The sequence below is a fragment of the Microtus ochrogaster genome, unplaced genomic scaffold (genome assembly GCF_000317375.1).
Source record: "Microtus ochrogaster isolate Prairie Vole_2 unplaced genomic scaffold, MicOch1.0 UNK4, whole genome shotgun sequence".
Taxonomy (NCBI): Eukaryota; Metazoa; Chordata; class Mammalia; order Rodentia; family Cricetidae; genus Microtus; species Microtus ochrogaster.
The window spans coordinates 299,837-312,585 of NW_004949102.1; the positions used below are offsets into that span (position 1 = coordinate 299,837).

A 12,749-nucleotide genomic window follows, 5' to 3' on the forward strand; every position below is an offset into this window, starting at 1 on the left:
ACTTCTTATTAACTCTTACATCTCAAATTAACCCATAATTCTTGTCTATGTTAGCTATGTGGCTTGGTACCTTTTATCAGTGAGGTGTTCTCACCTTGCTTCCTCTATGTCTGGCTTGCTGTGTAGTCTGCTGACTGAGCCTTTCCTCTTCCCAGAATTCTCCTGTTCTAAATCGCCCTATCTATAAAGGAAACATACTACCCCGCCTGCTTTTTTAATGCTAATGTTGGGGATCTGAACTTAAGCCCTCATACTTCCACAGCATTGAGCCATCTTCCCTGCTTCTAGGAATCTAAAATATTATTTATTTAATTGTATGTCTATGTAATTTTTACTTTTTAAATTTCCTATATGTACATTTAGTACCACGTCAGACAGCTTTAAAAAAAAAAAAAAGAACCAACAAAGCCAGTTCAATGAGAGCAAGCTGTGAGAAAAGGGGTACACTGTAGTGGAGTTGGGGCAGTACTCACAGCACTCTCTGGACATGGCTCTTCTTAGGGACCTCATAAAAGACAATGGGGGTCAGCACTACAGCACCAGCCACGGCAAAGGGTTTTGGAGATCTAATCACAACAGCACTAATCTCTCCCAGTGATTATTTTCATAAAATATTTACATTATAAAATTAGAATATTCAATTACATGAATGCCTTGAGTACCATGGTAACAACAAAATAAAAGTCATTTTGCCATTAAGTGTTGAGTAAGCCGTTCAGGCTTATGGATGCCTTCTTAAATGAAGAACTTCACAAAACTACAGGGTAAAATAAAAAAACACGATGGAGATGAAGTTAAAACTAGCATGAAGAGGTGAGGATCATGTGACTGGAAAAATTTTAAACTTTTAAAGTTAGTATTTAGAGTCAATAAATAAAGTTTTTATGAAAATGGCTGAGAATTTAAATGTTCCTATCATAAAAATGTTACAGATATTAAAACACATGTGAAGTACCATGGCAGCCATTTAATAGTGTATATACATTTTAAAATTGTATTTAATCAACACATAAATTTTGTAGATTTAAATGGATGAGTGAGTGAATGTAGGTAGAATTAAAAAAAAAAGAAATGGGGCGGGCTGCAGGGGCAGAAGGGGAGAAATAAATTTCCTAGATTGAAAAAAGCTTAAAGATGAGTCCCGCCCTGTCCTGTAGTCTTTAAGTCCCAAAGAAACGCACAGAGATCCACATTAATTATAAACTGGTTGGCATATTAGCTCAGGCTCTTTATTAACTCTTATAACTTATATTAGCCCATAATTCTTCTCTGTGTTACCTTTTATCAGCGATGCATTCTTATCTTGATTCCTCTGCGTATGGATGATGACTACCAACTCACTTTTCCTCTTCCCAGAATTCTCCTGTTCTCATTGCTCCACCTATACTTCCTGCCTGGCTACTGCTAATCAGCATTTTATTAAAATACAACTGATAAATCTTTACAGGGTACAAGATCATTGTCCCATAGCACTTCCTCTCCCGCTCATTTTTTTCAAATCAAGAACTCTAAATCTAATCACCTTTGTTTAGCTTTCTTCTCCATAACAACTTGCAACCAACACTCTAAATAAAGAAAAACATCCATTCCCCTCTGTACGCTGTGAATACCATTGGTTAATAATCTGTCTTAGGCCTGAGCAAGGCAGAACTTAGGTAGGTGGGGAAAACTAAACTGAATGCTGGGAGAAAGAAGGCAGAGTTAGTGAGAAGCTATGTAACCAGGCTGGCGACAGAGGCTGGAACTTTACCCAATAAGCCACAGCTTTGTAGCGATATACAGATTAGTAGAGACGTGTTAAATTAAGATATAAGAGTTAGCCAATAAGAAGCTAGAGCTAATGGGCTAAACAGTGATTTAGTTAATACAGTTTCTGTGTGATTATTTTGGGACTGAGTAGCCGGGAACAAAAAAATGGCCTCCTACTACACCTTTCTTAGCCTTATGGAAGTTAATCTTCATGTTTCCCCGTCTTTGCCTTCCAAGGACTCAAATTCCCAACCTGTTCCTCTTTTTCCAATGTACCACATTCAACGCACTCCACTGGAGTTTTCTGTATCACTGTACACACCAGGGCAAGGAACGAGTGGATCATGTGCTTACAAGGGATTAAGAAAGGACTTACTACATCATAAATCTCTGGGCCCAAGAAGCCTTTCAGCTTTTCTAGTCCACTGTCACCATTTGAAAACAATGAAACTAAAGCAAAAACAACAACAACAACAACAAAAAAAAAACTGATGTCCAAGCTTATCCACATTAGTGACATCATTGAGATATGAACCCCAAGTGTCTTGGACCTGGACCTAGCTTGGATTCTATATAAATAGTCATCCTTCTGCTCTTACATAGACCAGATACCAGCCAAAATACAAATGCTTAGAAAGTCTAAAGGCTTTAAATCTCTCCCACAATGCTTTGGCATTAAATAAACACAAGACATTTTTATTTTATTAATGATTATTCACACTTTGCAAACTTCCAGTTGCCAGTCACTGTACGCCACAAACTTCTTTTTCTTTTTCTCTGTTTCTTGTTTTGCTTTTCGAGACAGGGTTTCTCTGTGTAGCTTTAGAGACTATCCTGGAACTTGTTCTGTATATCAGGACAGCCTGTAACTTATGGAAATCCACCTGTCTCTGCCTCCTGAGTGTTGGGATTAAAGGAGTGTGTCACCACCTCCTGGCTCGCCACAAACCTTTGTTTTTTTACAGTAATACTTAAATTTAGAAAATGAAGCCAGCAGGGTGTAGTGCCACATACCTTTAATCCTTTAATCCTAGCACTCTGGAGGCAGAGGCAGGGGGATCTCTGTGAGTCTGAGACCAGCCTGGTCTACAAAGTGAGTTTCAGGATAGCCAGGGTTACACAGAGAAACCCTGTCTCCAAAAACAAGAAATCATTCAAACAAACAAACAAAAAAACAACAAAAAAGAAAGCAATTTTACTATAATTCTGTTCGTTAGCTGTTTATAAAATTTAATACACAGTATTTCTAAGCAAATTCACATTAATTAAAATGACTTACAACTGTATGCCTGAGACACAAGTTGACCAGTGAGCGCACCACAGAGCCGACTTTCTGATGCAATCACACAAGGTTTCTTTATTCTTTTACAAGCTCGCTAGCAGGAGCTTCGTCCTATACACTGATGCAGTGGATAAGGGAGGAAGGCCCCTGGCTCACAGTGCAAGGGGTCTTTAAAGGAATACACCGCAAGCAGGGAGTTATATGCCTCGCTGCTATCAGATTGGGTAGGGGGCTATGCTTATGTTGCAGTTGGCTCTAAGTCAAGAGAGGATTTTTGTAACTTTATACAAAACACCAGGTAACTATAAAAATTTGTTAGTCTAGCTTCTGATTGGCTGTCCTCAGATGTCTAAGCAGTCAGGTAGTTTTTTGCGCCATTTGTGGCTTTTCTCGGAGTTTTCAGGTACATGGGGTGGGGTGCCTGAGGTGGGGTTCCTGTTAGGTTAACACAAAATGGGGTCTATAAAATGGTTTTAGTCTTGTCTCTTTATAGCTATATATAAGTGCCTTTTAAAAGAAATTAAAGAAAAATATGAGATTATATTCTAACTTAATTCTCTTTCTTGAAAAGCAGTTAATATGTCCCTATATCTATAAAAAGGGTGTCTGAAGATGTTGGGATATTTATTTAACACATAAAGCAGTATATAATGCATGTCAAGGTGTTCCTTCTCCTGAGAAAGAACCTTAAATAGAATAATGAAAAGATCAACTTTGAGTCTAAGAGTAAACATCTTATAAGGAGAAACCAGGAGAGCATAACACACTAAAACAATGGGCTTAATGATTACCTGAGTGACAACAGGGAGGTTTCCACCATGATCAAATATTTGTTACCAAATCCTAAAAAGTGAAAATACTGTTCTTAATGATTTAGTATGTAGAAGATGAATATTGAAGGGATTTTGAAAAAGAAACTGGCCTTTTGGTGTATCCCCTTTATCATCTTAAATGTGATGACCCTGCTATTTATAGAGGGCCACACACGTCTCTTACGAGACTCTATATGGACAAGGAAGTCAGTCTATGCTTGAAAGCCTAGCAAACACTTGGCCGGAAGTTCCATCAATATGGCAAGCAGTAAGATGCATGGAGTCAGAATAAATGTAGACTAAGGTGTTTGATCTGGGAAGGCAAATAGAACTATACAGAAATGTAGGTGAAGGCAAGAAGGCACATATGGCTATGCTCTAAAGGGGCTTGTAGAAAATTCATTCTAAAAGTGGTTTATAGAGAGAAATCAACTTCCTCTGGCAAATAAAAGACAAAAGACTAAGAATGTCTGAAAGGTTGGGCTCACAAGCAAACCTGGACATGGTGCTGCTGTCCTTCTAACCAGCTGAGGGGCGTATATCTAAGATAGAAACATGTAACAGTCATACACCTAAGCTAGAAACAGGTAACATGTTCCCAGAAGGGATGAATTTCACTTGGAGCAAATGTGATGCTCCCATGTTAAATGCTCACTTTGAGTTGCACGCTGTGGTGTCCTGGTCTGAGGGCCTAACTGTTCTTCCTCTGGACAAGAATGGGGTTTTGGGCAGACTGGAGTCCTGATAATCAAGAGGTCAGAGGAGAGAAGGCTTTTACCCTATTTTTCTGTCAGAAGCTGAGCTAGGGCCTCCTGTGGCTAGAAATGGGCCTTGAGTCAGGTATAGATTTATGGTGTAAATTAAAGTGGGCAATATTATTTGTGACTTCAAACTATTACAAATTGTCTATGCATTCAAAAAATACATATGAAATAAATTAAGACTCTACCCAACGAGAAACTCCAAAGCATATGGCTGAGATTTTTATCTGGCTGGTTATCTGGGATTAAAATCTTCTACAGTTATATGAACAAGAGACTTCTATTCATTTTTATTAGAGAAGCAATCAGCTTTATACAGACTTCCAATACCTGACAGATCATTGTTAACAATGATTCTACGCAGATGTGACAGGCACTTTACTGCCCTTCTGTCTCCTTTTGGGGTCACAGCTTCAGCTTCTGTTAATAGTCGGTCATGCAGTTGATAGTCTCATCTTTTCTTACCTGTCTTTTCCTGAAGGAAAAAAGATCCTGTGAACTAGGAAAGCACTGTACATAAACAAGGTTAGCATTTTTGAGTTTCTGGTTAATGCTGCTGCTTAGCCACTAGGCTATGCTAAAGTATCATCTATTTGTTCCAGAACACTTATATTCTCCAGCTACGTACAGAAGCGAAGAGGCCGGAGTGAATGCCATAGTGTGGGGGGGGGAAGAAAAAAAAAGAAAATTTCGCTGATGATTTACCCTTTCTACAGTGAAGAAAATAGTCCAAAAGAATTGATGAATCCAGTGTTTTTGTTCTAATAATTTCTATGGTAATATCCAGAGTGGTTTTTAAAAGAATGGCATCATGATTAGGCTTATTTTCTCCAAATCAAAACATTTTTTTTCACTTTCACATAGTTACACCTGCTCTAAAAAAACAACAAAAAAAGCATAGTTACAGAGTGATTAGCTATCAGTAGCAGGAGCTTTGGATAAGATATATTTTATTTTCCACATAAAAATCCTACATAGTTTTAAATACAAAATTTGAAAACCAAACACCACTTACTATTTTTAACTTTTTCCATAAAACTCTATGGAGTATTGAAATCTCATTTTCATAACCAGTATTCATATTCATATATGCCCGTGACTGGACATAGTAGGGAGATTCAAGCAAGACTAAAAAAAATGTACAATATACTTAGGAATCCACTTACGATATGGAGTGAACACTGCTGACAAAAATCTAAGGTGGGGGCTTGAGAGATGGCTCAGCGAGCAAACTGCTTGTGATAGTATACTTGTAACCCCGGTGCCAGGGTCGGGTGTAGACAGCTAGACCCCCAGAGCTCAATGGCCAGATAGTCTAGCTGAAACAGAGAGTTCTGGGTCCAGTGAAAGAACATATCTTTAAAAAATATAAGGTGGAAAGCAGAGAAAGTACTCTGACCTGACTTCCAGCCTCCACAGGTACCTACCCGGTCATGGGCACTTATGGAAAGAAGCACAAACTCACTCAAATTAGGGTCAATCCATGGGTCATCTAAAGGGGATAAGTAAAACAGAATGCATGCTAGGAGTTCTCACAAAAAAGGATTACTTGTTTCCTATATGACTGAAAAAGAGACTAGGTTCTTAGGATCAACACATTAGAGAACCAGTGTCAAATCTGACATGCTCTGAAGGCGAATGCCTAAAACTCTCCGCTTATTGTTTAATTCACTGAACTACCACCAACAACTGTGCCATATTTTGAAGATGAATTAATGTCTCTTTTGAAGGTGGGTTTATCTTTTAGTTGTATTATTCATCACTCATCTGTTAATTATTCATTTTTGAATAAATTATTGACAGAACATAATCCAGTCCCAAAGAAATGCTGTGAACCCCACTCCTCCTTATGTATGATTGCCATAGTGTACGATAAAAGCTGGGAGGCAAAGGGTTCCCAATTTCTTTTTCAAATGTAATTGAGTGAACTAAAATCTATTTAGGAAGTACCTCAGAAGATAATCACTATAGCTAAGCTTTGGGTAAAATTAGGTTTTATTGTATAAAGCTAGGTGGATGGGCAGACATTTGGGATATTTAAATCTTTTACCAAACAGTCACTGAAGAGCTGCTGTAATGGATGCCTGGTAAAATGTCTCCACCTGTCCCTGCTCACAGGGATCAATCAGTTTCACAACAGTGCCGAAACCTTAAAGGCTGCTAACCGTTACTTACTATATATTCATATTAACCGTTTTTTAATGACTCACTATTACGGAATATAATATTGCTAATGCTTTAGCTACACAACTCTTGAGTGTGGTAGATGAACAGCATAAATATTTTCATTTCTAGAATTCAGCACTTGTGATTGCTATGAACTAGAGTCATCCACGTGCCCAGAAATGACTCCTAGTACCTCCTCACAGTGAGAGGCACTGATTTACATGACCAGGATATGGAACATATCCTGCTGGACTATGATAATATCCTATTTATTTTCTCATCAGTTCCAGTTTGGAGGAAAAGTAAAGTACAGAACCATTGTGAAAATCTTGATTTAGTCAAATAAATGTAATAAAAATCAAATTCTAATTTGATACAAAGGATAGACAGCCCTAATCCACAGCTTCCTTGTAAGGCAGTTAGGCTGATCCACCTGCTCTGACTAATTCTTGACTAGAAGTTGATAGGTCAGAGTGGGGATTTCTTCCCACAGGAGCTTGGGCTGTAAAAATTGCTCATGTCTTACTTCATGTTCAATCTTTGTTCCTGGCACTGTTTGGGAGCTCCAGGACTATTCAATTTGTTCTTGTTCACTCTTATTTCTTATTACTGCACCCATAAAGAGAAAAGAGGCATAGAGCAGACAACAGAGAAATGTCCTAGTTCCTGGAACATGAAGTATACTTTTATTCCTAATTAGAAGCCCTGTTAGTGTCTAAGCACTTTACATAACTAGCGGCCTCTAAGCTCTTCAGGCAAACCGATCAATTTGTCATCACTAGCTAAAGCCCACTCAGAACTCTTGTCCTTTGTAAACGCTTGTCATATGACAAAGATACCCTTCCTTCCCACTGGCCACTGGCTGAGTGTTTCCTTGACTTCAAATGTCAGAAGTAGTGTGTGACTTTAACCAGCCCTAGATAAGATTGGGTCTTATTTCCAACAGGTTCCCATTTCTACCTTAACGCATTTATCACTTGTTTCTACAATTGTTTATATACAAGCCAAAGTCCCTCACTCGACTTTCAGAGAGGCTTGTGGTTGTATCTTCTGGATGGAAGAGAAGGAGTTCCAAACTACATCTGTGGCACAAACTGACAAGGAACAGGTAGGTGGACAAAACAAAACAAAACAAAAATACCTCTAAGTAGTCAATTCCAGGATCTTTATCTGTATTGAGTTGAATCATAGCTAGATTTTCCTTTACATTAACACATTAAAGATACACACGGTAGCCTCCTTGAAGCATGATTAATAAAAGTTCAGGATCAAAATTGGGGTTCAACCTGAAGATCCAAAAAGCATAATAGCCAGCCACTGACTCTCACTTCGACCTCAGTTTGAAATGATGATCCTGCCTCCTGGAATCTCAAAATGAGACTAATAACTGTCTTCCCCACATCATACATTGTTCTCTAGGGCTGGGATTAAAGGCATGCACCATTCAATTTTTATGGCAACTAGGGTGATTGCTGGGATTAAAGGTGTGTGTCATTGTCGCTACTGGGATTAAAGGTGTGTGTTGCCATTATCTGTTCTTTAAGGCTGACCAGTAAGACTGTTTTACTCTCAGATCTTCAGGAAGTCTGTATTTATTAAAATACAATTAAAATGCCACTACACCTCCTGAATTCCAGTTCTCTAAGAAACATACATGAGTGGATAAATCCCTACCCAACACCCAAATTTGTTTTCCTTGATGTAACCAACAAGTCCTACCTTGCTTTTGGAGATTAGGCATAAAAGTCCCAGACCCACTTATAGGAATGCACTTTTTACAGTGCTAAGTTTGTTGCTAAGCTTAAGTGAACCACTTCAGCAATTCTTTCTCCTCACAGTAATAAAAATGGTCACGTTTGGGAACAAGAGGGATCAGGCTGGAAAAGGATGGAGGGACAGACTATTTTGAAAGACAACTGGAATTGGAGAGGGGCATCTTGGAAACAAGCTAGAAACCTAGTTTAAGAAAAACTCTCAGAAATATGAGAGTGACCCTAGCTAAGACTCCTAGCAGTGGTGGATACAGATCCGGAACTGGTCATCTCCTATAACTCCTGTAACCAGGAAGTCTTCCAGTGGAGGAACTGCGACACCAATCCAGCCACAAAATCTTCCACCTACAATTTGTTCTGTCTACAAGACATGCAGGGGGTAAAGTTGGCACAGAAATTGTGGGAGTGGCCAATCAATGACTGGTCAGCTTGAGACCCATGCTACTGAGAGAAAGTTCACTGCTGATACTGCCTGGGGGACCAGGACCCAGAGACAGGATAGCCCAGAGAACTAGAATAGAACCAAACTTGAGGGAGGGAGGGAGGGAGGGAGGGAGGGAGGGAGAGAGAGAGAGAAAGAGAGAGAGAGAGAAAGAGAGAGAGAGAGAAAGAGAGAGAGAGGGAGAGAGGGAGAGGGAGAGAGAGAATGAAAATGAATATGGGGGATAGAATGAAAAGATTCCTAATGATATTCTGTGTACTCATAGATTGGTGCCCAGCCCAGTTGTTATCGGAAAGGTCTTATCCAGCAACTGAAGAAAACAAATGCAGGCATCCACAGCCAATTATTAGGTGGAACTTGAGGAATCCTGCAGAGGAATCCTGCAAAAGAGGGTGGAGGATGGTTTATAGGAACCAGAGGGGTCATGGGCACCCTAAGAAAACCCACAGAATTAATTAACCTGGGCTCATAGAAGCTCACATATGGTTGATATCCACGGGAGGCCTGCCCTTTTCTAGAAAAAAAATGGAGGATGAGTAGATGGGGTGGGACAGTGGGGAGCTGTGGGGAGAGACTGAGAGGAGAGGAGGGAGGTCAAACTTCAGTTGAAACATAAAAAAATAACAAAAAAATGGTCACATTCTTTCTAAACAAACAGTATTTGAAGCCCAAAATTTGTCTTAACATGTTAAGGGGAAAAAACTATTAACCTTTGAAAATTCATTTTCTGTAAGAGAGAACCTGGCATAGTGGCACATGCCCTTAATCTCAGCCCTTGGCAGGCAGACACAGGTAGATTTCTGTGGGTTTAAGGCCAGCCTGGTGTACGTAGTGAGTTCTAGGACAGCCAGACCTACTTAGTGCGATTCCGTCTTGAAAAACAACAACAACAACAACAACACCATCAACAACAACAAAACCCAACAATAGCTGAATGAGTTCCGACTTAGTTCCGAACTGGTTCCTCTCCAGTTACTGGAGAAAAAAGAACATTAGCAATGACGACAGCTGTGTTAGACCCTGGCAATCCCCAGATGAGAAGCTCTTGCCTCCTGGGGTTTCCATCAACAGTCTCCATTGGGACTGACTTAGTTTTCACTCTTATAGAGGGTGAACACTCACATCCCTTCTACCAAAATGCGCATGGCCTTCTGGGTCATATCTGACCTACTGTTTAGCTTTCATATATTCTATGACAGTTTAACCATTTCTAGAGCCCTGAGCATCAGGTGTGAGTCCACTATTACCCTGCCACTGTTACCCTGCACCAGGCATGAGTTCACCATCACCCTAAACACCACTGTACCTGGAATGTGAAGACTATTTCCTAAAAAGTATGTATAACTCATATGTTGAGTATAACCGTACATCTGTGTAACTCATATGTTGTGCCAGGGCAAGATAATTCAGGGGTTCCTTCATCTTTTATTCTTGTTAAGGCCATTTCAGGTGTAACCAGAATTTGACCTCCTTGATGGAGAACCCCATGGAAAATTATCCAACTCTATTCTGGAACCCAAGGCCAAGATGCTTCAGTTAATTGATCTTAGCTTCTGCTACCGTGCCTGCTTGGGCCGCCCTCCCCCTGCAGCAGCAGAGTGAGAGACCAGGATGTGGCTTTCCCCTGGAAAAGTGTGGAGGACAAGAAAAGCATTGGAGAAGCCAGGGAAGATAAACACACAGCTTACCTCTCTTCAATGAAATGAGGTGGACAGTTGTTCTTCTTGGAAAGTTAGGAATGATGTAGTTTTACAACTTGGTGATCCTTTGCTGTCTGATGAGACAGACTCTGCCTGCATCTTCCAGAATTTATGGTTTTTACTTCTCCAAGACCCTCTTCCCTAAAACCCACTCTTATGAATGAGGTTACTGTGTTTGATAACAATCCAGGTTACTTCTATGCTATTTTAGGGCCAGGCCAATCCTGACACCACAACCAGAGGCGTTGTTATCTCAATCAAGATCCCTAGACCCTAAATCTTGGGCACTATCTCTGAGTCAACAGTACCCATTCTTGTGAAAGAAGCCAGATACAGTTGGTGAAGAATCTCAATGAAAACATGTCTTAAACTGTTGTGCACTTGGGACTGAGTTAATTGTTATCTGAATACTTTATCCCCAAATTGTGCTGTGCTTCAATATGACTAAGGTCTAGAAGTCTTGGTCCAGTACTGCTTTAAGTAAAATCGGCTAAGCCGAGTTTCATTCTTGTCTCTTCGTGGATCATTTCCCCCTGTCTGCTGTAAAGCCTGCAGGGGGAGCCACACCACATAAAAGCATCCTCATGGCTACACTCGGGTCCTGAGCACCAGAGTGCAGTCCCAAATAGCTGGGATAAAGGCTTTCAAATGGCTATAAACTGTGTCTGAGTGATCACCTCTGGCAATTGATCAGTTTTAGATCAACCATAACAAAGTGATATCCATACAATCAATAAGCCACACTCTTTGGTGCTAAGACAGTTACATTATCAGAATACCTGTTTATTTATGGAGATATGACTAGATTTGCTACATAAACAACTTACTTATGTCAATTTGTTGAGAAAATTGAACACAAATATCTGATACAATGGTTTCTTCCCTAGACACACATGATACAATGAAAGCAAGTCCAATGATTCGCGGGCAGAGCATTCAAACACTCACCCACTGTGCTTCATGTGTGGTGGTTTATCCATGCGCACTGCCAATTTGATCTTTAAGTCAGAGTCCTGACTATTCTTGGGAACTATCATTCGGTGTAGTTCTGCTGACTTGGAGCTGTTAGAAGTTGGGTAGAGTATCACCTGTAAGCAACAAAAGAGAACAGCTCTGAGTGCATGATACAGAATTGGAACTAAAACCTTCTGCAAACGTTTTACTATGTGAAAGGATGGTGTCAATATTCAAGTGTGTCTGATAGACCACTGGACTCACCCCTCACAGCGGATGGATTTTCCATAGTGATTTATTTGTTTTTCACAAGTATATGCTTTCCCTATTATCACACAATGAGTTTTCTTCCTCTTCATAATGAGTTAATGGCTCAATATGTGGCATTTGAGCTGCCACTTGGAAAATACTTAATGGACACCTATAATTTCAACACGATTCCAAACAACTCAGGGCATAGAAGTTCAGGGAAAAAAAACTGAAATTGCAGAAGCAAACACCATAAAGCAAAACCAATTATTGAAGCCGTACAAATACACCTTGTATTTTAGTATCTTCCCTGTAAAATGGCAAAGGAAAGCAACTCAATTACAGGTGGCAAAGAATGCTCATAACATGTTTCCAGGTTTAGATCAATATCAAAGACTATCTTCTGGCATGTGTCTATTGTCAGAATGATCAAGATGACATTATAACTGAAACAAAATCATATTTTAATCAAAATATTAAATTAATAGGTGACTATCTGAGAGCAACTCACTTTGCCAAGCCAGCTTAGGAAAGAGAAGTCTGCGCCTCTGATGCTACCTGCCGTATCAGTGAAACCACCCCTCTCCCACCCTTGCCCCTTCACACAATCTTGACTCCTTTGAAACACAACCATATCCACCCGTTAGGAGTCATGATACAATAGAAGGACTACAGTCTGAACGGCAAAGCAGACACAAGGAACAGCACTCTATGAAAGTCACCTGTACCCTAAGACATCAGGAAAAGCATAAGAACCTGATATTCAGACAGATCAGGCATGGAAAATACTTTCTTTTCTTATCTTTCCTCTCTCTCTCTCTCTCTCTCTCTCTCTCTCTCTCTCTCTCTCTCTCTCTCTCTC

General features: G+C 39.9%; 1 protein-coding gene across 7 annotated transcripts in view; it reads right to left on the bottom strand.

The window, feature by feature from the left end:
• Positions 1-12,749, bottom strand: part of Cadps2 (calcium dependent secretion activator 2) — a 520,741-nt gene that overhangs the window by 209,079 nt on the left and 298,913 nt on the right. For all 7 annotated transcript variants that reach the window (XM_026788548.1, XM_026788546.1, XM_026788543.1 and 4 more), the window contains exon 8: positions 11,633-11,772. In XM_026788548.1, coding sequence (XP_026644349.1) covers positions 11,633-11,772 — 140 coding nt within the window. The remainder of the gene's footprint in view (positions 1-11,632; positions 11,773-12,749) is intronic.